General features: G+C 41.2%; 1 protein-coding gene across 2 annotated transcripts in view; it reads left to right on the forward strand.

Moving 5' to 3' along the window:
- MDGA2 (MAM domain containing glycosylphosphatidylinositol anchor 2) overlaps nt 1-26,593 on the forward strand; it is an 819,067-nt gene that overhangs the window by 609,434 nt on the left and 183,040 nt on the right. For both annotated transcript variants that reach the window (XM_073638570.1, XM_073638571.1), the window contains exon 7: nt 1,493-1,822. In XM_073638570.1, coding sequence (XP_073494671.1) covers nt 1,493-1,822 — 330 coding nt within the window. The remainder of the gene's footprint in view (nt 1-1,492; nt 1,823-26,593) is intronic.

Here is a 26,593-nt window from a genome sequence, read left to right on the forward strand (position 1 = left end):
CTGGAGACTGGCTCCAGGACCTCGAAATGCTTCTTACGAAGCCACTCCTTCATTGCTCTGGCAGTGTGATAATTGTCATGCTGAAAGACCCAGCCACGTTTCATCTTCAATGCCCTTGCTGATGGAAGGAGGTTTGCACTCAAAATCTCACGATACATGGCTCCATTCATTCTTTCATGTACACGGATCAGTCGTCCTGGTCCCTTGGCAGAGAAACAGCCCCAAAGCATGATGTTGCCACCCCCATGCTTCACAGTAGGTATGGTATTCTTTGGATGCAAATCAGCATTCTTTCTCCTCCAAACACGACGAGTTGGGTTTCTACCAAACAGTTCTACTTTGGTTTCATCTGACCATATGACATTCTTCCAGTGCTCTTCTGGATCATTCAAATGCTCTCTAGCAAACTTCAAATGGGCTCGGACATGTAATGGCTTAAGCAGGGGGACACGTCTGACACTGCAGGATCTGAGTCCCTGGCGGCGTAGTGTGTTACTGATGGTAGCCTGTGTAACGTTGGTCCCAGCTCTCTGCAGGTCATTCACTAGGTCGCCCTGTGTGGTTGTGGAATTTTTGCTCACCGTTTTTGAGATCATTTTGACCCCACGGGGTGAGATCATGTGTGGAGCCCCAGATCGAGGGAGCTTATCAGTGGTCTTGTATGTCTTCCATTTTCTAATTATTGCTCCCACAGTTGATTTCTTCCCACCAAGCTGCTTGCCTGTTGCAGATTCAGTCTTCCCAGCCTGGTACTGGGCTACAATTTTGTTTCTGGTGTCCTTCGACAGCTCTTTGTTCTTCACCATAGTGGAGTTTGGAGTGTGACTGTTTGAGGTTGTGGACAGGTGTCTTCTATACTGATAACAAGTTCAAATGGGTGCCAGTACTACAGGTAATGAGTGGACATTACAGGTCTGTGAGAGCCATAAATCTTACATGTTTGTAATTGACCGAATACTTATTTTCCACCAAAATTTTAAAAAAAAATTCTTTCCAAATCAGACAATGTGATTTTCAGGATTTGTTTTCTCATTTTGTCTCTCATAGTTGAGGTCTACCTATGATGTCAATTACAGGCCTCTGTCATCTTTTTAAGTGGGAGAACTTGCACAATTGATGGCTGGGCTGACTAAATACTTTTTCCCCACTGTATAACAAAAATGGTAGCCTTCAGAAGCATACACAAGTTTTATTTAATAAGAGGGTTACATACAGACACAGAATTTTCAGAGCTTTCTGAAAGTGACAATCTTCTTGTACTGCTCTCTTTTGTCATATGTGTGTTGGGGTTTAGCTTTTGAGGGTGACAAGGTAGTAGTCACACCTGAAGGAGCCCAAAGATATCTCTACCACATGAAAAGTAACAAATATTAAAAATGCCACCTGATATGTAGGGGTCTCTATTCTGAGCGATATGAATGTTTCGACACTGATCCAATGTCTATCACTTAATCTGTGACAAAAAATTAATTATAAACTTTTCTTATTTTAGCTTTAAAAAAAGGACGTTACTGGATAACCCCTGATCCCTACCACAAAGATGACAACATTCAAATTGGCCGAGAGGTGAAAATATCCTGCCAGGTGGAAGCTGTACCATCCGAGGAACTTACCTTTAGTTGGTTTAAAAATGGCCGTCCTTTACGGAGTTCTGAAAGAATGGTCATAACTCAGACGGACCCCGATGTCTCCCCCGGCACCACTAATCTGGATATCATTGACTTAAAATTTACAGACTTTGGCACGTACACATGCGTTGCTTCACTCAAAGGGGGAGGTGTTCCGGATATCAGCAATGATGTGAATATATCCAGCAGCACAGGTAAGGGGTTCTACCTAATCTTACATTAATTCTGTTTAATGTCGAAACAGTTCTTAATACACCTTCAATCCATTCCTCCAATGTAAACCACACCCACTTGGAGAAGACAGTGTATGGTCCCATCTATTCCATATAAGACATTTCCGCTTAATGGACCCCAATCTTTGGCTCTTTTAGCACAATATGTAGAGTCATATTAAAGGACGTGACAACATTGACCAGCAATATCACGTCTACAGATCAGAAATGAATCAGTTATGACTTTTAGCCTATGGAAATGATAGCCATTCATGAAAAGTCTTCACCGTTAACCTAGACAGTATGTATATGGTCTCCAACGTTGGTGGATTTGGTGGATCCAGAATCCTACGGATTTGTTCCTAATGAACTGTTGACTATGTCTAGGTCTACTCAAAATCGGTCAATCTAGTCTAACATTATTAGCCAATGAATAGACAACCAAAGTTAAAGGGGTTGTTCAGGACTTATCAGATCAGATCAGTAGGTAGTGGCTCTTCTTGTTTTCTGCAGCTCATTGAAGTAAATGAGTTCTTTTGAATAAGTCATCAATATCCTAAACAAACCCTTTAATGGCCATTTATGAGACCAGGGGTCCAGTTTGTAAGAAAGAGTGAAGGACAAGTATCTGGAAATATTTTGTTGTGGCTTCATACCCTATCAACACTGCCACTACAGCTTGTTAGCAGTAATTTATGGGAAGGCACTGTAGCTTTGCAGTTCTGGGGTCCTTCGTTCAAATCCCACCAAGGACAACATCTGCAAGGAGATAGTATGTTCTCCTCGTGTATGTATGGGTTTCCTCCAGTTTCCTCCCTCACTCCAAAGACATACTGATAGGAAATTTAGATTGTGAGCCACAATGAGGAGAGTGATGATGATGTCTGTAAAGCGCTGTGGAATTAATGGCGCTATGTAAGCAAGTAAAGTCATATAAATAGTAGGTCAAGGTCTTAGTTAGTTTTCTTAAATTAAAGGCTTTTCCACTGAATGACGTAGACTCTTAAATGAGTTGTCCAGTACTTTTCACCAATGCCCCAATGTATTTACCTTGGGCCCATAATTGTTTTTGTAATTACATTGCTGTGTATTTATGACATGTGAGCGGTGCTATCACTGGCCGCTCACAGGCATCATGTGACCCCCGGCTGCAGCCGGCTCTGACATCCACAGATGTCACGTCAAGTTCCTTCTGCAGCCGGGTGTGACTCAGTGCTGCGCTCCCCAGTGAGTGATGGGCTGTGGGCGGGGTAACCACGCGCGTCACACTCTGAATCCACCACGGTCTCTCTCTCCTCATTCATTGGGAAAGCGCGTGGTTGATGCTGGGTGTGACATAGGGGGTAACACCGCCCACAGCCCAGCATACACCGCGGGGACCGCGTCACTGATGTCACTCCTCACTTGATGTGACATTAGCGGAAGAAAAAGCCGGCTGCCGCCGGGGGTCACGTGATGTCTGTGAGCGGCCCACGATAGCGCCGCTCACAGGCCATAAAGACACAGCAAGGTAATTACAAAAACACTTATGGGCCCAAGGTAAATACAGGGTGGGCCATTTAGATGGATACACCTAAATTAATTGGGAATAGTGGTGATATCAACTTCCTGTTTGTGGCACATTAGTATATGGGAGGGGGAAAACTTTTCCAGATTGATGGTGACCATGGCCGCCATTGTCACCACCCATCTGGAAAACTTTTCCCCCTCCCACATACTAATGTGCCACAAACAGAAAGTTGATATCACCAACCATTCCCATTTAATTTAGGTTTATCCATATAAATGGACCACCCTGTAAATTGGGGGACATTAGGGCATTTTTCAAAAGGACTGGACAACTTCTTTAAGGCTTATCGATCACATATTAGTGATGAGCGAATAAATTTGCAGGACCCTGGTCCAGTGGCCCTGTCCGAATTTCAGAGTTGTTGGACAGGAACTCTGCAAACCACCTCCTACCTGCGGACATCCCCGGCTCCTCTTTTGACTAGCCAGCATAACACAAGAGTGTATATGTGTCACAATGAAGTTGCCCAGGTCGACTAATCAAAAGAGGTGCTGGGGATGCGGGCAGGTAGAAGGCAGTAGAATACTGATGTGGCCGCAATGCCAGCATCTTGTTAATCGATTTGTTCATCTCTATCAGATATACCATAAATGGTTTCCTTATTGATGTCTGACCACTGAGTCCTCCACAATTTTGAGAATGTGTGTCAGGTTCTCCATTTCACATGTGCATAGTCACTTTTAATTAAGTCTGAGAAATTGACAGAAACTAGGGCTCTGTTTCAGCAAAGCGATTATGCCAGAATTCAGGTGTAAATTGCTTTGAAAATTTGAAAAAATTTTGCACAAAAACTTTTGGAATTTTTCACTCCAGTTTCACCCAACTGTGTTAAAATAGGCAGAGCTGGGGCAGGGCAGAGGCGCATCGAGGGCACAGCTCATCTAATTCATGATCTTAGTCCTTGACTGGAGTAAGATTTGTTGCGAGATGCACAGAGGTGCACGCTACTTTTCAGATACTGCTCATTCATTAAGAGGCATGAGGAGCATCTGACTCCTACATACCCCCCTCATCAAGAGGGGCATGAACATCACCGGTCTTGATGAGTAGGAGCCATGGAGTCCAATGGAAGTAGAACATGCACCCATGGCCATCTTTTCGATGGGAATTAAGACCTCTATATACCTTTTCGGATAAGTGGTTTGACTCCCAATCAGATGGCAACCAAACAATGAAATTAATTAAAAAGTCCATCCTATTGTACAAAAAATACATCAGAGACTTCCAAGGGCATAATTATAAGTGGTACGGGTGGTGCAGTTGCACTTAGGCTCTGAAACCTATAGAGGTCCTAAAAATGACTTGGAAAATTTGATACACTGTGCATGATAGTTGTTTGGTTTTACAGTTGGACCCCAAAACTTTAAGTTACGCACCTGAATACATCTTTAAAAAAAAAAAAAATACAAAAAAAAAAAGAAAATCATAATTGGATTTTTGAAATTACAATTTATTTTGTCCCATCAGAAAAATTGTCGAAAGATTTCAGTTCCTTTAAAGTCTTTCCGAGGTCTGACTGTCCTTTAAAGCCAATCTACTGAGAGCGAGAAGATAAAAGTCTGCCATATTATTTATTTTCTATTCCTCTGGATGTGGAAGCTATTACTTCAGCATTATTTTGGCTAACGCGAGAACGGCTCCTTGTAAATCATATCTGGGTTTTCATTAAAGATTGTATGGCTGGAGGGGTATTTATACAGCTTTTTCTGTAACTGTGAAACAGAGTTCAATCAGTAGTATCAAATTAAAGACACATATCCCATCAGAGCGCCGATTGCTTCTCTCAGTTACAAAGTGATTTTTGCATCCCGGCTTTTAACACTATACACGATGTAAGTTATGTCGGGCTTTGGATGCTGCGAGGGATATAGAAATGGATGTATAAGCTATAAATTGTGATATGATCCACTGACTTACTCAGCCGTAAGCGATAGCGCATTTTACTTCTCCCGGTGGCATCTCAAAATGCATAGCGCGAGTTTCATATTTACAAATGTAGCAGAGCGACTTTGGACAGATGCAGCGGAGCATAACGGTAACTTTGGTCATTTATAATAGCACTATAATATGTTTTTTATATAGTTCTACAAGTAAGCCTACTACATTGTCAAACTTTAGAGGGTACCATTTTTTTTTGTTTCTTAAATGCATGGATTTTTGGCTAAAAATCATGTTTGCATTAAAAGTTTTGCACGATTTCTCTTCTATAGCCTCTGTGTTGCACCGTCTATCGCTGGTTGCAGAATGGGTTAACTGACAATCTGTCAGTGAGCTCATTCTAATGGTCCAATGGAAGAGTTTCTAACTCTTATCTGTCTTTTTTTGAGCACCTCCCAGCTGATTTATGACCACAGACCACATCAAAGTAGAATGTGCCTGGAAAGTAAGAGCCTGTAAAAAGTTACATTTTTTTTTATTAAACTTAATTTTAAAAATTATGAATGAATTAAGTAAATTCCAAAATTGTCCCCAGTAATGGACAATACCTTTAAATAAATAAAAATATCTTAAAAAAAAATAAAATAAAATAAAATAAAAATACATTTAAAATCAAATGAAATAAAAGGTTTTTATTTTATTTCATTTTTTTAATTAATTAAATTTTTATTTTAATTTAATTTATTTAAATGTATTTCTGCTTAAAAAAAAATATTTACATTTCATGCTTTTATACCTTTAATAAAGACATAAAAACATGAAATGTAATTTTTTTTTTTTAAGTAGAACTACATTTCAAGTAAATTAAATTAAAATAAAAATTCAATAAATTAAAAAAATGGAATAAAAAAAAAACACTTTTATTTAATTTAATGTGATCTGTGGTCCCCACCTACAGAACCACTCCTTTATTGAGGGTGTCTTGATAATTGCCAATAATTTCCATCTATTGTCTATTCCATTTGCACAACAGCATGTGAAATTGATTGTCAATCAGTGTTGCTTCCTAAGTGGACAGTTTGATTTCACACAAGTTTGATTCACTTGGAGTTATATTCTGTTGTTCAAGTGTTCCCTTTATTTTTTTGAGCAGTGTACAACAATACCAAACTTGTTTATATTTTTTATATGTTACTGTTAAAAAAAAATTCAGAAGTTTGTAAAACAAAAATTATTTGACTTGTGTTGCCATTTCCCGAGACCCGAAATTTTTATTTTTCCTTTTCTGTTGTTGGAGCGATGTAAGTACTTGTTTTTTTGCGTAGTAGTGATCTGTAGTTTTCATTGGTACTATTCTGTATGCATACAATATTTTGATTGTTATTTATGCCTTTTTTTATTGGGGAGGAGCAACAGTCAAAAAACAGCAATTTTTTTTTTTTGAGCCGTAGAGGGTTTGCGCCACTTAAATATCACCGACAGAGATTGAAATAGAGTACGGCAGAGATCGGGAAGGGGATAAGAAAAATCCAAGTATCTCATGGGGGTAAACAGATCTCCTTTAAATTCTTTGCATCCCAATTTTCTGAAATTTCTTGTTTTTCCGATAAATGCATGAAGCTTGATTTTTTTTTTAAACAATCTACAATACATGGAAAAATTACAGAACATAGCAATATGCATTTTTTTTTCTTTTGCTGAGAGAGAAGACAAGATAGAATGAAAAATAAAGTGTTTAAAATGACTGTTTTTAGCGTGTGATTGGAACTGGAAGATCCGCAAGATGCAATTTTAAGGATAAGAATAGAGATGTTGTCAGACACAGATTGACATGTTACACCTTTTCGAGAGCTCCCCATTGAGCTTTTATGCTGGGTTGAGTGTTTCCAAGGCTTTCATTTACATGCTTTTTAGTGTGCCTTTGGTAGGCAACAATAGAAATATTCTTGGAACTCAAGACGATGATTGGTTCTTGGTCTCCTAAAACACTACCTGCACCTTCACAAAGAGGGAAAAAGCCTTGACAATTGCTTGACGTAATTCTAGATCCAGATGTTGAGGAGCCGGCCAGGAACCGGAATATTGAACGTTTTTCCATCTACTACTGATGGTTTGGAATGACAGAAGGCAACAGAACAATTGGAAATTCTTGGGAGTTAGACCTCTGTTGTGCTCCACTGGAATTTTTCATGCAGATACTTGTATGTATAATTAGTAATTACACAAATTAAAAAGACCATTAAAAGTCAAGAACAGATTAATCTAGAATAATAAAACATTTAGTAAAAGTCACATTTATAGTATGTATTGTGGTAGAGTGACTGAAAACGGCTATAATTTATATAAATTCAATGAAATTGAATGAAAATTCAGCAGTGATGCATGATATGTTTTGCTAAATATAAGATTTTTCACTCTTTTGGAGGGTAATCTTGGGCATGACAAAGCCACCTATGACACTGAATACCATCTCTGACAGTACACTGGAATCTGGACATGATAGTAAGACCATGTCAAACTGGGCCAGTTCTTGACACAGGTCCAGTTTGTTGACCCAGAAGTCCATGGCATTTGGAAACAGGATACCTGCCAGGGGAAGGACACAGTTCAGCTGGTACTAAAAATTACTGTTTAGCCAGTGTAGCTCTGCTCATGTATGTCAGGTTGGTTCAGTGGCAGATAAAATATCTGGTCCATCATGTCATATATAATGTAGCTGTTGCTGCTGCCTCGGACCCCCATAGCCCTAGTACTGGCACAGGCGGGGAATCATCAGTGGTAAGCAGATAGGAGTCTCTTGCTCAGATGAACAGTCACCAGGTGCATGCTTAGCAAAAGCTATGTCAAGCAGAGAACACAGCTTTTCCTGGTAATGTGGCAATTTTGAATCCCTTCCGAAAGCCGCAAAGATTCCCCATTTCAATTTTATAATGAGAGTCTAAAAGCATAGCAATCGAATAATCATCGCTTTGCATGATGCTAATGATATACCTGTCATCCTACAAGCCATTGAGCAGGCAGCTTGCCATGCTCACCAGCTTGATTAAGGGCTCCATTTGTTCATTTTTTGCACCCTACTGAGACAGTTGTTAGCGTGAAATTAATGATGATGATAAGGAGGAGAATGACAACAACTACAGCACTGGATATGAGTGTCAGCCTTGTCCTCTGCTTGAACATGAGAAAACTCAATGCCCCCTTCCACATCCACTTGCTGCTCCTTTTCAACATCCAGGTGCATATAACATTGAACTTGAGGGTCCCCAACAGCCCCAGGAAAGCGATGAACATATAGAAATTGCTGTTTTTTGTATCCATGTCAGCTTTCTATGGCTGAATCATCTGCTTTGTGTAAAAAAGGCATCAAGAATTTTTAGCATAATTTGTGGGAAAAAAATCACAGACTGTTAGAATTCTCTAGGGCCAATGAATTTATTAAAATTAGAGACACATTCAAATAATTTGCTCATCTCTAGTGTTAACTTATTCCTGATCGCTTCTATTTTGGGGGGAGGCAGGTGGTGAGACCTGGCAAAGGGGCATGACTTTCTAATCTCCTTCTGCAGACAGGACAGAAAGAAGAGGATCCATACAGTGAGGTATAGGTCCTTATAATGAGGTATAGGACTGTGAGTGAGAGAGGAATAACTAGGGAATTTCAGTAACATTTTTTTTTTCATTTTCATTTATCACTCTACTTTTATTGCAAAATATGATTACGAGAGAAATAAAAATGAAGGAAAGAATAACTGTTTGTGTTCATTTTTCATTTTCAGTGTTCTAGCATCAAATGTATTTCAAACTATATATAAAAATGTTACAAAATAATGGAAAGATAAAGACAAAGTAACCCCCCCTCCCTCCTAGTATGAAGACTATTGCTGAATGGAAATGCATTGAATTTACTTTTCTTTGCTCATTTTTATTTCACGGGCACTAAGAACCAATCCATCATGTGAGATTTAAAATGTGCCATGGGATCTGCATTGCCTTAAACGCAAGAAGCATGATTCATAATCACACCACTGAGTACGCAGTCAGTATTAAATCCTGATAGTTAGGATCTAGTATATTCAGTAGAAAACAAAAATATGAAAAATTATGAGCCCCTGTAATGTAATAAATAAAATGTGCACTAATGATTATCCCAGTGTTCCAGATCACTGCTGCAAAGCAACATAATCTTCCCCTGCTGCTGTAGATATCCCAGTCGAGCTTATTAACTATGAATTGTTGATAATTGACAACTTCTTAATTTTGTGCTTATTTTATCACATACAGCCTGCACATCATTAGGACAAGTAAATGGGAGTACTAGTCACTTTCTTCCACAAAATTAACATACAGTATACCTATCCTTAGCAAAAAACCCTGTTGATCTTTGAGCCAAAATATCATATTTATTTATTTATATATCGCCATTAATTCCATAGCCCTTTACAGACATTATCGGCTCTGTCCCCTTTGGGGCTCACAATTTAGATTCCCTATTAGTATGTCTTTGGAGTGTCAAAGGAAACCCATGCAAACATGGTAAGAACATATAAACTCCTTGCAAATGTTGTCCTTGGTAGAATTTGAACCCAGGACCCCATTGCTGCAGTGCTAACCACTGTTCGACCGTGCTCATTATACTATGTGCAGCTTCCAGCTGTTCTCCTATTATTATGATATTGCCTTCATCAATTGCAGCTCTGTACTAACATAACATGAGTGGACAGTATAGAGATTAGTGAATAAATTCGAGTGTAATTGAATTCTATTCGAATTTTACAAAAACCTGCATTTACCATAATGACGCTTTTAAGTAATTCACTTCAGCCCAGATTCCGCACAAAGGGCCATCAAAGGATAAAAAAACCCTTTAAACTCACCTTATTGCTCATATCTGCAGCCCCTCTTCTCCTCCTGCATCACCCATCTGGTCTTCGTTGCATCTTCTGCTCCCTGCCGCTCATTTTATATTTAATCCAAAAGGGAGGCAGTGTTTAGGAAAAATATATACACAAGGATGTTACAAAGGAGACATTAAAATACAAAAGCAGTTACATAAAATAAACAGGATAAAAGAAGACAACTTACTCTATAAAGATCGCTGTGACTATTCAATATAGGTGGAGGAGGGGCTCCCCAGTTTGATTTGAGCATTATCGAACGCGACCCGTTGCTTATAATCCTTATACCCCCTGGCAATGAGTGCTCCTCTATTGTCCATGGGTTCTCTTATACCTAAGGGGAGATCTGTCCACACGCCCCTTGTGGTGACATCATGTGGGCCAGTCTCCAGCCTGTAAATTTTTATTAAAGATGCTAACTTCTGCAATAACTCATTGCTCGTTGATCGTAGAAGCTACGCCATTTTTCCATTATCATTTTACCTTCATTTAGAGACCACACGTTGCATAGCTGCAGTCTGCTATTCTACATAGTAACATAGTTATTAAGGTTGAAGGAAGACTATGTCCATTTAGTTCAACCCATAGCCTAACATGTTGATCCAGAGGCAGGCAAAAAAAAACCCACGTGGCAAACACTAAGCTCCACATTGGGGAAAAAAAATTCCTTCCTGACTCCACATATGGCAATCAGGCTAGTTGCCTGGATCAACGCCCTATCAAGAAATCTATTATATTCTGGTGTTTTTGCGCTACAGCTCCCTGATTCTGCTTACAGCCATGGAAAACTATGGATACATTCCTGGGCTGATTCTGCCACTAGAAATATATTTCCTATTATTGCCGGATGTATGGAACAATATTTCATATTTCATATCGGAGTCAGCGTGTCTATGGATTTCTTCTTTGAAGCTCGGGAAGCAAGTTCCAACAGTTACACGCGAATTATTGCAATCCTGCCACTAATTACCCCCTGCGTCTTTCAGGGACACGATGCTCGCACTTTAAGTAGCTTGGTGGCACCTCTTGTCTGCCATTTGTTTGTGTAAGCTCTTACTCATGGCTGTGTTATTTGGGTCTTTGTGCTGAGATTTTTATGGAGATGGCTTGGTACTGACAAAAGGGAGAAATGGTTAATATCCATGTCAGGGAAATATGAGAGAACATTTTCCTGACATCAATATCTCCCTGACAATAATAAAATAATTTTTTTACATATTATATTTATTATTCTCTGGGGTTTGTAGAGACCCCAGAGCATAATAAGGAGCATTAAATACATGTAAAATAACATTTCTAGAAATTAAATTTCCAAGAAAGAAACAAGTGAGCAAGTGAATTAAAATTTGGCCTGATCCGCTCATCTCTAATGGAAAGGTCACTCCACCTACAAGATCAGAACAGTCTTCTTCGCCCTATTCTGTTGCTGTTACCATCATCGTGATCATCAGCTATATAACTTTTGTTTTTCTATAGAGGTTTTAGTTTATAAGGTGTTTTTGGCTAGAAGCATTTAGCATCTATCGACTGAGTAAGTGATAAATTCTAAAAAGATGGAAGGTCCCAGTTTTGGCAATTGATGAGGGTCCCAGCTCTCTAAGCTATAGGCGTTATTCTATTGATCCCATTGTGAGTGGTTTTATTGGCACACTGAAGTAGTGATGAGGTTGGGGATTTAGGCTTGTTGGTAACGGTGATGAGAACTGTTTTCTCCTCTATATCTTGTATGGAGTAAAGTTAGGGACTAACCACATAAGGTAACTATAAGAATATGGATCAATGGGATGAGAGGATCCAAGATGGGCCTCCTCTCCAAAACATCCTCAGATCCAAATATATCTACTGCAGGTTACCGGCTCACTTGGCTTCATTTTTAAGGCATGAACATCATTCATAAAACTTGCTCAAAAAGCGAAATCTAAAAATAAATGTTTCCAACAAAACACCAAAACTGCAAATGAAACTGTAAATGACATAGTAACATCTATTCTCTCGGCATACTGATGTGCACTGATTACAAGGATTACGCTACAGTGTTCAGTCTAGACATATAAGGCGATTCATCATCAAATTTTTGCCAGTTTTTCTGGTGTGAAAACCTCTCAATTAGTTACTTTTTCCTTTGCGAAAAATTCATCAAGCGATTTGCACCTTTTTTGAAGTTGTCTTATTCTTTACATAGTTTTCAGATTTTTATGTCATCGCGGTTTTTGCAAATGTTTTACACTGATTCATCAAAATTTGTTTCAAATGTCCCCCGGCCCTCCCCACCCTGGAATGCTGTGAATCCCTCTCAATTAGAAACATTTTCATTTGCAACAAATTTATCTAGTTTTCTGATTTTTATGTCATTGTGGATTTTGCTGATGTTTTAGGCTGAACCATCAAATTTGACTTTTTAAAGAAAAAAAAAAATAGAAATCAAAAAATGTATTTTAAATGCCTCCCGCCACCCATTCTAGAGTGATTTTTATGTACATCAGTTATTTTGGTGAAAACAAGTCAAAGGGAAAAAATGGGTATTTTTCATTTTGCTCAAAATTCATGAAACAAATGCTCCACTTTTAAGAAATTGGCACAGAAAAAAGCAACAAAAATCAAGAAAAGTGACTTAAAAAGAAAAAAGTAAAAACGCACGAATTGGTGCTGTAGAGTCTACAGTGCTGCATTTGGTAGGTATGTTATTAAGTACATGCATACAATATTATATAGTAAAGAATATACAGTGGTGTGAAAAAGTGTTTGCCCCCTTCCTGATTTCTTATTCTTTTGCTTGGTTGTCACATTTAAATGTGTCAGATCACAAAACAAATTTAAATATTAGACAAAGATGAACACAAAATTCTGTTTCTAAATTAAGGTCTTTATTATTAAGGGAAAAAGAAATCCAAACCTACAGGGCCCTGTTTGAAAAAGTGATCCCCCCCTTCCTTAAAACATAAATTAACTGTTGTTTATCACATCTTTGGGAAGCTGAGTTAAATTTCCCAAGTCACACACAGGCCTGATTACTGCCACACCTGTTCTTAATCTGTGTGAAAAAGTGATCCCCCCCTTCCTTAAAACATAAATTAACTGTTGTTTATCACATCTTTGGGAAGCTGAGTTAAATTTCCCAAGTCACACACAGGCCTAATTACTGCCACACCTGTTCTTAATCAAGAAATTACTTAAATAGGATCTACCTGACTAAGTGAAGTAGACCAAAAGATCCTCAAAAGCTAGACATCATGCTGTGATACAAAGAAATTCAGGAACAAATGATTAGGGGACCTTGGTGAAGAAGAACATGACCTGCTGCAAAGAGCCCGGACCTCAACCCCATGCAATCCAATAGAAAGGAGGTTGTGAACATCCCCACAACATCAGTATCTGACCTCACAAATGCTCTTCTGTATGAATTGGCAAAAATTCCAACAGACACCTCCAAAATCTTGTAGAAAGTCTTCCTGGAAGAGAGGAAGGCATTATAGCTGCAAAAGAGATTGTTAGGAGGGCGGTTGCTGACAACTTTATTTAAATGGAACGCAACCGATCCCGGGGTCCGCGATGCAGCCTGGAGGACTGCTGACGAACACTTTCCGGGTGGAAAGGCAAGCGACAACTAAAATGTTAAACCCCTCCCGTGTATCTTCACACAGGAACGGGTAAAGCGTTACGCTCTATCTCCGTTAACTGCACGGAGGGAGAGCGACCGGCGACACACCTAACAAAAATCTTAGCCCTTCATGTTAATGCACACGGAAGGGTAAGACGGTTCGCACAATCTCCAAGAACCGCAGGGAGACGTGCGACCGTGGGATAAGCAGTAGCCCTGTCTTTGATACAGGCGCTACGCTATGGGGAATGGCGCTAAAGCGGTTCACACAATCTCCAAGAAACGCAGGGAGACGTGAGACCGGACTAGGAGCAGTAGCCCTGTCTTCGATACAGGAGCTATGCTATAGGAGAAGGCGCTAGTATGTGGGTGTGATACCCGCCGGGTATTCGTGCAATCAGCCGGCGTGCTACCGAACTGAGCAGACCCGCTCTATAGGGCTCAAGCTACCTGCCTGCATAAAGCTATGGCTCTTAGAGGAGCCCAAGAGTTACAGCGTGCACACCACAAACAACCAGCTCAAAAGATCTGAGCGTGTCGCCATCTTGGTGGGCGGGCCTTTTAAAGACTAAGCCCTGCCCACCGACGCACCATTGGTGACGTTACCCGTGGACCAATCAGGCGGTGCCAGGTCACTGGGTCAGGTGGGTGCCAACTCACCAATCATGATCCGCCAGGTCACGGACATGCTCAGTGCGGCAAATCCTGGACTTAGATTCCACAAGCCCTGTCTCCCTCTGCAACCCAGGCTTAACATTGCTAGGCACAACTACCTGGGAGACAAACAGTGCTCGCGGACCAGCTAGGCGTTGGGGCTGACGGCGATGCTGAGCCCCAGCTGGACTGACATGGGAGACCACAGAAGGTCCTGGACCCATTTCGAATCCAGCACCAGACCGACGCCTAACATTATCCCCCCTTTAACATCCCCCTCCACTTGACGCTCATTTTCCTCCATGAGCCGGGGGGCAAGGAAGTGGTCCAATGGGTCACAGAGAGGATTCACGAGACAGTGACCCCTCCGGTGCACAGGGTACCCTCTTTTAGGACGGGAAGCAGTGACAACTGGTTCTCTATGTGTAGAATCCTTCACGGGTGACAGGGAGGAAGAACCCGCCGGTCTCTGGCGAAAAGATTTATCTCTCGCACAGACGGGACACGCGAGGACAAAGTCCTTGACGTCCTGGCGCCACCGGGGCCACCAATAGGACCGTAGAAGGGACTTAGTGGTACGTTTGACCCCCAGGTGAGCTACGATCTTAGGGAAATGAGCCCAGGAGAGCAACATACTCCGTAGATTAGGGGAAACAAAAGTCCTCCCCGACGGAACCGGGTTGGAGGACACTGCAGTCACCCTCTCTTCCTGAGAGTTCTTTGCGACATAATCTGACAAGGACCGGGACCTGGAAACAGACAAGGAATCTGTACCAGATGTCGCAATGATACAAGGATCAGAGACTACCCTCCGAGTGACTTTGCCCAAACACTGAGATGCACAATTCCCACTCCAGGAAGAAATTCTCCCCGAATTCCAGTCAATGTGTGGAGAATGACAACGTAACCAGGGGAGACCCAACAACACCTCGTCTAATCCACCGGGAATAATAAGAAAAGAGATAACCTCCTGGTGGCCCTGAGGATATGACATGGTGAGAGGAATCGACTGATGAGTGATTTGCACATCCAGGAGTGAACCATTGGCAACGCTAATGTTCATTGGACTAGAGAGTAGCTCAGTATAGATGGCATGTCTCTGGGCAAACGTGGATGATAAAAAATTGCCCTCAGCACCAGAGTCTACCCACGCCTTGGCAGTAACTGCAGATTCACCAAAGGACAAAGTCACATTATATGATAACTTGGAGGAAGAGGTCCCGGAATTCAATGTACCTCCGCCAACGGTGGTAAGACCTACTCGTTTTACCGACTGCTTGGAACCCTTATTTACGGGGTGCTCCAAGAGATGTGCAGGATGGGAACGAGAGGGACTAGACTCAGTCCGGGATACATATATAGCCTCAGGCTCCGGGTCGGAGGTCTTGGATTTGGGTCTAAAGACGCCTGGTGCCAACAGATACTGGGGACTGCCAACCTCTAGCTCTAACCTGTGTTCTGCATGACGCAAGTCTATACGGTCAGCGAGAGATATTAACTCCTCCAGGGAGGTTGGAATCTCTCTGGTAGATAAAGCATCTTTAATATGCCCAGCCAGACCATTCCAGAACACCGGGATAAGCGACCACTCAGACCAATCCAGTTCAGCCGCTAAGGTTCTGAACTGGATGGCATAGTGACTGGCGGTGGCCGCACCCTGGACCAACGCAAGGAGCTTAAGAGCCGTATCATGCGTGACCTGAGGACCCAGGAAAACACCTTTTAGAGTCTTAAGGAAGACACCCGCATTTGCTACGACTGGGTCGTTCCGCTCCCATATAGGAGTAGCCCACTCCAGAGCCCTGTGAGAAAGCAATGAGATGATATATCCCACTTTGGCTCTTTCGGAGGGGAACCGTGCCTCCATCATCTCTAAATGAAAGGAGCATACATTTATAAAACCCCTGCAGAGTTTACTATCCCCAGAAAATTTCTCCGGGAGAGCAAACCGGGGTAATGGGGCACTTGCGGTGGTTGCAGTATTCACCGCAGCCGAGTTAATAATATTGGCTGCTAGAGTAGCCGTCTGGGAAGCTACTGCAGTGATATCAGCGACCGGAGCAGTTTGTTCCAGAGTTCTAAGTCTGGTCTCCAGTTGCTGTACGTAACACTGCAGTTGCTGGTTGTCGGCCATGTTCGGCAAGACCCTGGCGCTCAGATACTGTTAGGAGGGCGGTTGCAGACAACTTTATTTAAATGGAATGCAACCGACCCCGGGGTCCGCGATGCAGCCTGGAGAACTGCTGCCGAACACTTTCCGGGTGGAAAGGCAAGCGACAACTAAAATGTTAAACCCCTCCCGTGTATCTTCACACAGGAACGGGTAAAGCGGTACGCTCTATCTCCGTTAACTGCACGGAGGGAGAGCGACCGGCGACGCACCTAACAACAATCTTAACCCTTCGTGTTAATGCACACGGAAGGGTAAGACGGTTCGCACAATCTCCAAGCATTAACACGTCTCACGTCTCCAAGAACCGCAGGGAGACGTGAGACCGTGGGAGAAGCAGTAGCCCTGTCTTTGATACAGGCACTACGCTATGGGGAATGGCGCTAAAGCGGTTCACACAATCTCCAAGAACCGCAGGGAGATGTGTGACCGGACTAGGAGCAGTAGCCCTGTCTTCGATACAGGAGCTACGCTATAGGAGAAGGCGCTAGTATGTGGGTGTGATACCCGCCGGGTATTCGTGCACTCAGCCGGCGTGCTACTGGACTGAGCAGACCCGCTCTATAGGGCTCAAGCTACCAGCCTGCATAAAGCTATGGCTCTTAGAGGAGCCCAAGAGTTACAGCGTGCATACCACAAACAACCAGCTCAAAAGATCTGAGCGCGTCGCCATCTTGGTGGGCGGGCCTTTTAAAGACTAAGCCCTGCCCACCGATGCGCCATTGGTGACGTTACCAGTGGACCAATCAGGCGGTGACAGGTCACCGGGTCAGGTGGGTGCCAACCCACCAATCATGATCCGCCAGGTCACGGACATGCTCAGTGCGGCAAATCCTGGACTTAGATTCCACAAGCCCTGTCTCCCTCTGCAACCCAGGCTTAACATTGCTAGGCACAACTACCTGGGAGACAAACAGTACTCGTGGATCAGCTAGGTGTTGGGGCTGACGGTGATGCTGAGCAGCATCAGCCCTGGCTTGACTGAAATGGGAGACCACAGAAGGTCCTGGACCCATTTCAAATCCAGCACCAGACCGACACCTAACAGAGATGATGTTGAAATCTGTATGGAAAGTTTTAGAAGAAACTCAAAAGGTTTCACACATTTGCCATTTTTGATCAAATCAGAGAGTTGATCAATTGGAGACAAGAGCACACATTCAGTCCAGTCTTTGTACAAGTCTTGTGTGCTGATTAAAGAAGTTCCTTTCTTCCTTTGGTAGATTATAGTCAAACCTTTATTTTAAAAAAGGGGTCAGTCTAGTGCACGGGAAAAGTAGCTGTTAACCCCTTTGGTATCTTCTCGTGACGTTGTCCAGGGACAGATTATCCACACACCTGTCATTTATATCCATTGGCATCAATATAAATGGAACCGGTTCCTGGACCAAACTGCTCTCTCTTTGGGCTCGTGCGGACAACCGTAGTTTTAGTCCAAGTGCGATCCATCAAAACATGTGATCGCACTCGGACCAATTTTATTCTATTGGACTGGGCACATGTCCAATTTTTTCCTCAGACCAAGTGGTCCCGACATGCATGATTTGCCTCAGCACCTGCCCATTTATGTCTGTGGGACCCAGAAAAATATCGGACCGCACTCGGATTACATCCTAGTACAGTCCAATTTTCATACAAAGATTGAATTGAGAAGATGGAGAAACAAGCTTTTTTTTTTAATTCTCCACATCCAAGAAAAATGGATCCCACTCTGACCAAACTCTGATCAAATTGTGATCAGAGAGTGATTAGAATAATCGGACCATTATTCTCAGATGAAGAACATACAGTCGTCTGCACCTTCCCCTTACTGGACAAAATGCAAGCCCTTCTCCTGGATGGGAGGGGTCGTTAAATTTACTTATAAAGATAAATTATCATAGTTGCCCCAACTGAAGATATCTTCTTTTGTACTTGGTCCTGACAGCTACACTTTTGATTTAAGCTTGATACAGTAGAGCACAAGGGGGGCTGGCTGACCACCACCAAGCCATCCCTCTTCTCAGTAAATGCATTAGCTGTGATAGAGAAGGGGGATGGCCTACTATGGAAATGATCTAGTCAGCCAGCCCCCTTCAATTACTGCACCGATCACATGCTAACCCAGTAACCACTGTCAGTGATATAGCTGAAGCGAATGGAGCTCACATTTCTTGATTAGGACATAAATGATACTTAGTATATGGAGCATTTTAGGCAGATTTTGTGGATTTTGGTTACTAGACAACCCCTGTAAGAGGTGCCCCCATTAGTATTTATGACAGACAAACAACTAAGTATTACTAAATTGTATAGTGATATATTAACACATTGTCTGCAGGCCATAAGAGTAGGATTGACTTTCTACTTTCACCCATTCAGCGACCATCCTACTTATAAAATTCCTTTTTGTTTTATACTGTCCTATGCAATGTCTGATTTTGAAATAGCCTTTTAGAGGATTTTGAGTGGTTGTCGCTCTTTCATGACCCTAATTTTATAAGCCAGAGGAGCTGTAAAGAAATTATCAAGCTTTGGAGGACCCAACCCATTTACACAGACAACCCATTGATTTTAATAAGAATTCTGTAATGCTACATTTTTCCAGTGGGGGCACTGCAGAGAAAACACACAGTGCCAGCAGGAGGACACCCTGTGATCAGCAGATAATCAATAGACCCTAAAATAAATTGACCGAAAATTTCCCTTATGTCCACTGAAACCTAGTATATTCTTGAAAAAATGGTAATCGTCTACGTATCCTAGACAAATGAGGCTCGATTTATAAAAGTGGTTCACAATGTGGGGTGACCTTTAGATTGTGTCAGCAGGGGCTGAGGTGTTTTTTCCTTAAATCAGCTTCGACAGCACCTAGCTTTCTGTACAACATTCATTATTCCTGCACAGTCTACAGTGATGTGGCCTGGTACAAGAACGAGACGTTCAGTATTGGCTACCTGTACATAATAACAATTGATGTGATGCAGTCATGAATTTTTGATACGTCCCCAACAGATATTTTATGCCCATTTTGCATGCTCTATTTGGCTGTTATTCTATTAAAAGATCAGTACGATGCAGAATAGAGCGAGCACCACAGACAAAGGCTCAAATAGCTGAGTGTGGAAATATCTACTGCATTTTATCTGTTACGTGAACAATGTGCTGCACCGAGGCGGAGGACATACATCAATGCTGGATTCACATGTGTAGGGGATAGAGCAGCAGGGACTCGCATCACTACTGCAAGTACAAACAAATAAAAACAGCAATATAGGTAAAGGAGGGGGCAGTATGAGTCACACCTGGTCCTAGATGTCTGTGGGTTCCCAAAGGTCCCGCTCTTAAATTAAATCTATCAACAGATTTTTGCTATGTCCATGAGAGCAGCATAATATAGGGCAACAAAGCCTGATTACAGGGATGTATCACTTACTGGCCTACTTGGTGTAGTTTTTATAGAATCCCTGTTTTAGATGTTATATATATATAGCAGAGGTCATAATGCTGAGCTCTGTATAACTCCGCCCACATGCCTGATTGGCAGCTTCCTGTGAACATTCTTAGCAAGCTGCCAATCAGTAGTGGGGGCAGAGTTACATAGATTAGCCTGAATGCTGTGCACGTGAGACCTAGTCCTCTAGTGATAATCTCCTGCTGATAAAGTACTGATTGTAATGAAACAACAACACACAACCCAGTAAGTGACATGTCGCTGTAATTAGGCTCTCTTGCTCTATATTGTGCTGCTCTCAGATTAAATAGCAAAAAACTACTGGCATGTTCCCTTTAACCACATAAGACTGAGGTCTTCATATATGGTTAATATTAGATAGGGGACATTGTTAAATGTTCGGCATTGGGATCCAAGAATTTCAAGGTGTGCCTCACATGTGGACATACTCGACAACTTACCCTTTGAAAGAACATTCATTTTTTATTTGTGTCACCTATGCCCCTTTCACACTGTTTCACTCTTCCACTTCACAACTCTGTTTCCTATGGGGAAAAAAGGTTCCAGAATCTCTGATTTTCTGTAGAGTTTAGGAGGCTTCAGCGGTGCCTGGGTGGGTTGCCAACTCTAATTGGAGTCTGGTAGTTCTCCCCTTTTCCCAGGAACCTCATAAATGTTCTTGGAGAGTTTCTAAGTGGGACATGAACAGTAAAGAACACAAAGAGGGGGGGGGGGGGCACATTGCAATTATGAAAACGGCTCTCTATTAGGTGTTGGGTTTGAGTCCCTCTCTACTCCCTTTGCATAGTGTGTAATAAAGCAGGAGGTAAGGTCCTGGATATGTCACCTAGGTGGTAGGCTTGGTAATGTAAGTCCTGGGAGAAAGTGCACAAGTAACAACAGGGTAATGAGAAGGTTTTATTTTTGTCTGGATTTTGGGTCCGGGATTTAGGAACAACCAAAAGCGTCTTGGTGGGAAATGTCACTCCCATACTCCAGCTCGGGTATTACAAATCTAATAACAGGCAGCTGGATTAGGTCAGCAGTGTGTGTTATGTTGGAGCTGGAGAAAGACAGTTCATGGTGGACAGTCTATGCTAGAAACTGAGAAGTGCCTGTAATATCAAGCTGGCAAGACCAATTTGATTTACATTGCCTTACCCAGAGAAAGAACTGTTTAGTTATTCATTTGTGCTGTAGAAAAGACAGTATGTTAGAGATGAGCGAACCCATGGATCTAGGAGGCAGAGGCCCAAATGGAGGAGTGGAGCAGTGCCTTGCGTGTGTATTTTACTGTACTTGTTAAAAAAATAAATGAAAAAAATGACTTTGGATGCCCCATATTTTTAATAACCAGCTAAGAGAAAGCAAACAGCTGTGAGCTAGTCTTATTATGCTGGGAAGGTGCCAATATCCATGGAGCTTTCCAGCCTATTAATATCAGCTCCCAGCTGTCTGCTTTGCCTTTGCTGCTTATTACAAATGGGGGGACACTAAAAAAATGATGTGGAATCTCCCCTATTTTTAATAACCAGATAAGGCAAAGCAGACAGCTGTGAGCTGGTGTTAATAGGCTACCAAAGTTCATGGATATTGTCCCCTTCTCAGCCTAATAAGACTAGCCCTCAGCCGCCCCATAAATGGTACATCCATTAGATGCACCAGTTCTGGTGCTTAGCCTCAGCTCTTCCCAATTGCCCTAGTGCAGTGGCAATCAGAGTAATAGTTTTTGGGGTTGATGTCAGCTGTGTAATGCCAGCTGGTATCAAACACAGGGGTTAGTAATGGAGAGGCGTCTATCAGACACCCCATTGCGAACCCACTAAGTTAAAAGAAAAAAATACATATTCATTATTAAAAAATAATCCAGCAGTTCTGATGTAATCTTCGGTGTTCCCACAGTGTCTAGCGATTCTCTCTATTCCCTCAAGGGCAATCTCGTTGATGCACCATTTCTGGGGTGGCTGAGGGTTGGTTTTATTCGGCTGGGAAGGGGACAATATCCATGGACCTTACTTGCCTAATAATATCAGCCCACAGCTGTCTGCTTTGCCTTAGCTGGTTATTAAAAATAAGGGGGACCCCATGTCAATTTTTAGGGTCTCCCCATTTTTAATAATCACTCAGCAAAAGCAAAGCAGACAGCTGGATACTGGTATTAATAGGCTGGGGAGGTCCATGGATATTGGCCCCTTCCCAGTATAATAAGACCAGCTCACAAATGACCTCATATCATTTTTTTTAATAATTTTTTTATTTTACATTGTCCTTATGCTAATCACAACACAATGGCGGCGCCACCCGTGATCCGGCGTTTATACAGGCGGGGTCACATGTAGCGCTGGCCAATGGCTGCGGAAATGCCCAAAGCCTAAAAAATTGTACATTGGCTGTGCTGCTGCTTTTCAACAAGCTTTATTAAGCATCCAAACTTCAAACAGTAACATGGACTTCTCGCCGACCTCTGGGAGAAGCCCGTATTCAGAGTTCAGTTCAGTAGGTGTCGGGTATGAACCCTGAACTTTACAGTTCGGGTTCGCTCACCCCTACTGTATATTATTCATTTGTAGTAAAGAAAGGACTGTTTTCATTTTGGAGATGAAAAGTTTATGATGGGCAAAGTCTATTCTGTTTAGATATAAAATCTGTGTGCCTGAGCGTATCCACACGGCTACCAGATTGCTGAAACCCCCACAAGTGTTACTGCACAAGTATTTGGGCAAGGAAACTGCTAGAGATGTTCCTCTTTCTTGAAGGCCTCTATGGCAGACCATGTGACTCAATTTATGCTATATAAATATATATATATATATATATATATATATATATATATATATATATAAATATATATATATACATACAGTAGAGACCAAAAGTTTGGACACACCTTCTCATTTAAAGATTTTTCTGTATTTTCATGACTATGAAAATTGTACATTCACACTGAAGGCATCAAAACTATAAATTAACACATGTGGAATTATATACTTAACAAAAAAGTGTGAAACAACTGAAAATATGTCTTATATTCTAGGTTCTTCAAAGTAGCCACCTTTTGCTTTGATGACTGCTTTGCACACTCTTGGCATTCTCTTGATGAGCTTCAAGAGGTAGTCACCGGAAATGGTCTTCTAACAATCTTGAAGGAGTTCCCAGAGATGCTTAGCACTTGTTGGCCCTTTTGCCTTCACTCTGCGGTCCAGCTCACCCCAAACCATCTCGACTGGGTTCACGTCGGGTGACGGTAGAGGCCAGGTCATCTGGCGTAGCACCCCATCACTCTCCTTCTTGGTCAAATAGCCCTTACACAGCCTGGAGGTGTGTTTGGGGTCATTGTCCTGTTGAAAAATAAATGATGGTCCAACTAAACGCAAACCGGATGGAATAGCATGCCGCTGCAAGATGCTGTGGTAGCCATGCTGGTTCTGTATGCCTTCAATTTTGAATAAATCCCCAACAGTGTCACCATCAAAGCACCCCCACACCATCACACCTCCTCCTCCATGCTTCATGGTGGGAACCAGGCATGTAGAGTCCATCCGTTCACCTTTTCTGCGTCGCACAAAGACACGGTGGTTGGAACCAAAGATCTCAAATTTGGACTCATCAGACCAAAGCACAGATTTCCACTGGTCTAATGTCCATTCCTTGTGTTCTTTAGCCCAAACAAGTCTCTTCTGCTTGTTACCTGTCCTTAGCAGTGGTTTCCTAGCAGCTATTTTACCATGAAGGCCTGCTGCACAAAGTCTCCTCTTAACAGTTGTTGAAGAGATGTGTCTGCTGCTAGAACTCTGTGTGGCATTGACTTGGTCTCTAATCTGACCTGCGATTTCTGAGGCTGGTGACTCGGATAAACTTATCCTCAGAAGCAGAGGTGACTCTTGGTCTTCCTTTCCTGGGGCGGTCCTCATGTGAGCCAGTTTCTTTGTAGCGCTTGATGGTTTTTGCAACTGCACTTGGGGACACTTTCAAAGTTTTCCCAATTTTTCGCACTGACTGACCTTCATTTCTTAAAGTAATGATGGCCACTCGTTTTTCTTTACTTAGCTGCTTTTTTCTTGCCATAATACAAATTCTAACAGTCTATTCAGTAGGACTATCAGCTGTGTATCCACCTGACTTCTGCACAACACAACTGATGGTCCCAACCCTATTTATATGGCAAGAAATCCCACTTATTAAACCTGACAGGGCACACCTGTGAAGTGAAAACCATTTCTGGTGACTACCTCTTGAAGCTCATCAAGAGAATGCCAATAGTGTGCAAAGCAGTCATCAAAGTAAAAGGTGGCTACTTTGAAGAACCTAGAATATAAGACATATTTTCAGTTGTTTCACACTTTTTTGTTAAGTATATAATTCCACATGTGTTAATTCATAGTTTTGATGCCTTCAGTGTGAATGTACAATTTTCATAGTCATGAAAATACAGAAAAATCTGTAAATGAGAAGGTGTGTCCAAACTTTTGGTCTGTACTATCTATCTATCTATCTATCTATCTATCTATATATATATATATATATATATATATATATATATATATAGATAGATAGATAGATAGATAAATATTATAAAGAAATACATTTAGGGCAAAAACCTGATTTAAATAATAAATTACTTTCTGATAATAGCTTCCCATGAACTCAGACACACGTAAGTACCCAACACAACATTTAGTGGATTCATTTGAATATTCTTCTCCTTCTCCTTAAAATAAAATGACTCACACATTGCAGCAGATAAACAATTTTTTTATGCAGTCATCATGGGCGCTTGTTATTTTAGCATCTCTGTAATGCCACCTCACCATAAATTCATAAATAAATCAGATTTAAACTTTTGGAAACCCACTTTTTTTTGTTGCCGTGTTTCGTTGATGATGTTTGTTTTATTATTTTATGTTTTTCCAAGCGATGTTTTGCCACTGGGTGAGTCCCGATTGCAGCAGAACTTCTGAAGCAGTCAGATGGCGGTAAAGAATTAATGTGATGCAGCCGCTTTGGGACAAGATAGGTCATTTGTAGAATTTTGTAAGTCTGTTCAATGAAATGACTAATGGAATAGTTTGCATTTTTCTTTTTTTATTTTTAATATTTTTTAGAAACGATAGGATTTTTTTTAACACTTCACAATAGCGGTAATAAATTATACATCCTGCTGTAGGATTTGCATTTTTTATATATAGATATGGGATTATCTGAAGGACAGAAAGGGGCAAATATATTGGGGGCTTTACCCTTTAATCCCACTAATCTACTCAGGGAAATTTCACAGCAACACGACCTGTTAATTAGGTGTATATCGGTATTAAAGGAACACTATTGGCAGCATTATTTAGGCACTATATAGCTTGTAATTTGGGTATTGCAGTATAATTTGGGGTTTTATGTGACAGTATTATTTTATAGATACATTGTTAGCATAATTATTTAGGCACTATATAGCTATTTGGGTATTGCGGTTTAATTTGGGGCATTGTATGGTGGTATTTTGTAGGGAGTCTGGACACTATTGGCATCATTATTTAGGCACCCTATAGCTCTGTTATTTGGGCATTGTGGTATAATTTTTGTCATTATATATGTTAATGTTTTATAGGGACACTATTGATATTATTTAGGCACTATATTTGGTTATTGCGGTATGATTTTTGGCATTGTATGGTAATATTTATTTATATGGACACTATTGGAATCCTTATTTAGGCACTGCATAGTTCTGTTATTTGGGTATTATGGTATAATTTTTGCCATTATATATGGTATTATTTTATAGGGACACTATTGATATTATTTAGGCACTATATTTGGGTATTGCAGTATGATTTTTGCATTGTATGGTAGTATTGTTTTATATGGACACTACTGGCATCCTCATTTAGTCACTGCATAGTTCTGTTATTTGGGTATTGTGGTATAATTTTGGGCATTGTATGGTGGTAATATTTTATGGGGACACTTGGCATCATTATTTAAGCAAGCTATAGCTCTGTTATTTGGGTATTGCAATATTTTTGACATATGGTATTATTTTGTAGGGACACTTTCTATCATTATTTAAGCACTATATTTGGATATTGCGGTATAATTTTTGGCATTGTATGGTAGTATTATTTTATATGGACACTATTGGAATCCTTATTTAGGCATAGCATAGTTCTGTTATTTTGGTATTGTGGTATAACTTTGGGTATTGTATGGTGGTAATATTTTATAGGGACACTTGGCATCATTATTTAGGCACGGTATAGTTCTGCATTATGGGTATAGCGGTATAATTTTTGCATTGTATGGTAGTATTTTTTTTATAGGAACACTAAACACATTATTATTTAGTCACTGTAGAGATCTGACATGTGGATACTGTGGTATAGTTTGGGCATTATATGGTAGTAATATTTTATAGGCACACTTTTGGCATCATTATTTAGGCACTGTATAGCTCTGTTATTTGGGTATTGCGGTATAATTTTGGGCATTATATGGTATTTTTTAAAGACACTACTGATATTATTATTATTTGGCATCACTCTGCGCTGTCTGGCATTGGACATT

The sequence above is a fragment of the Phyllobates terribilis genome, unplaced genomic scaffold, assembly GCF_046119375.1.
Source record: "Phyllobates terribilis strain yellow unplaced genomic scaffold, ASM4611937v1 Scaffold_7__3_contigs__length_470593459, whole genome shotgun sequence".
Taxonomy (NCBI): Eukaryota; Metazoa; Chordata; class Amphibia; order Anura; family Dendrobatidae; genus Phyllobates; species Phyllobates terribilis.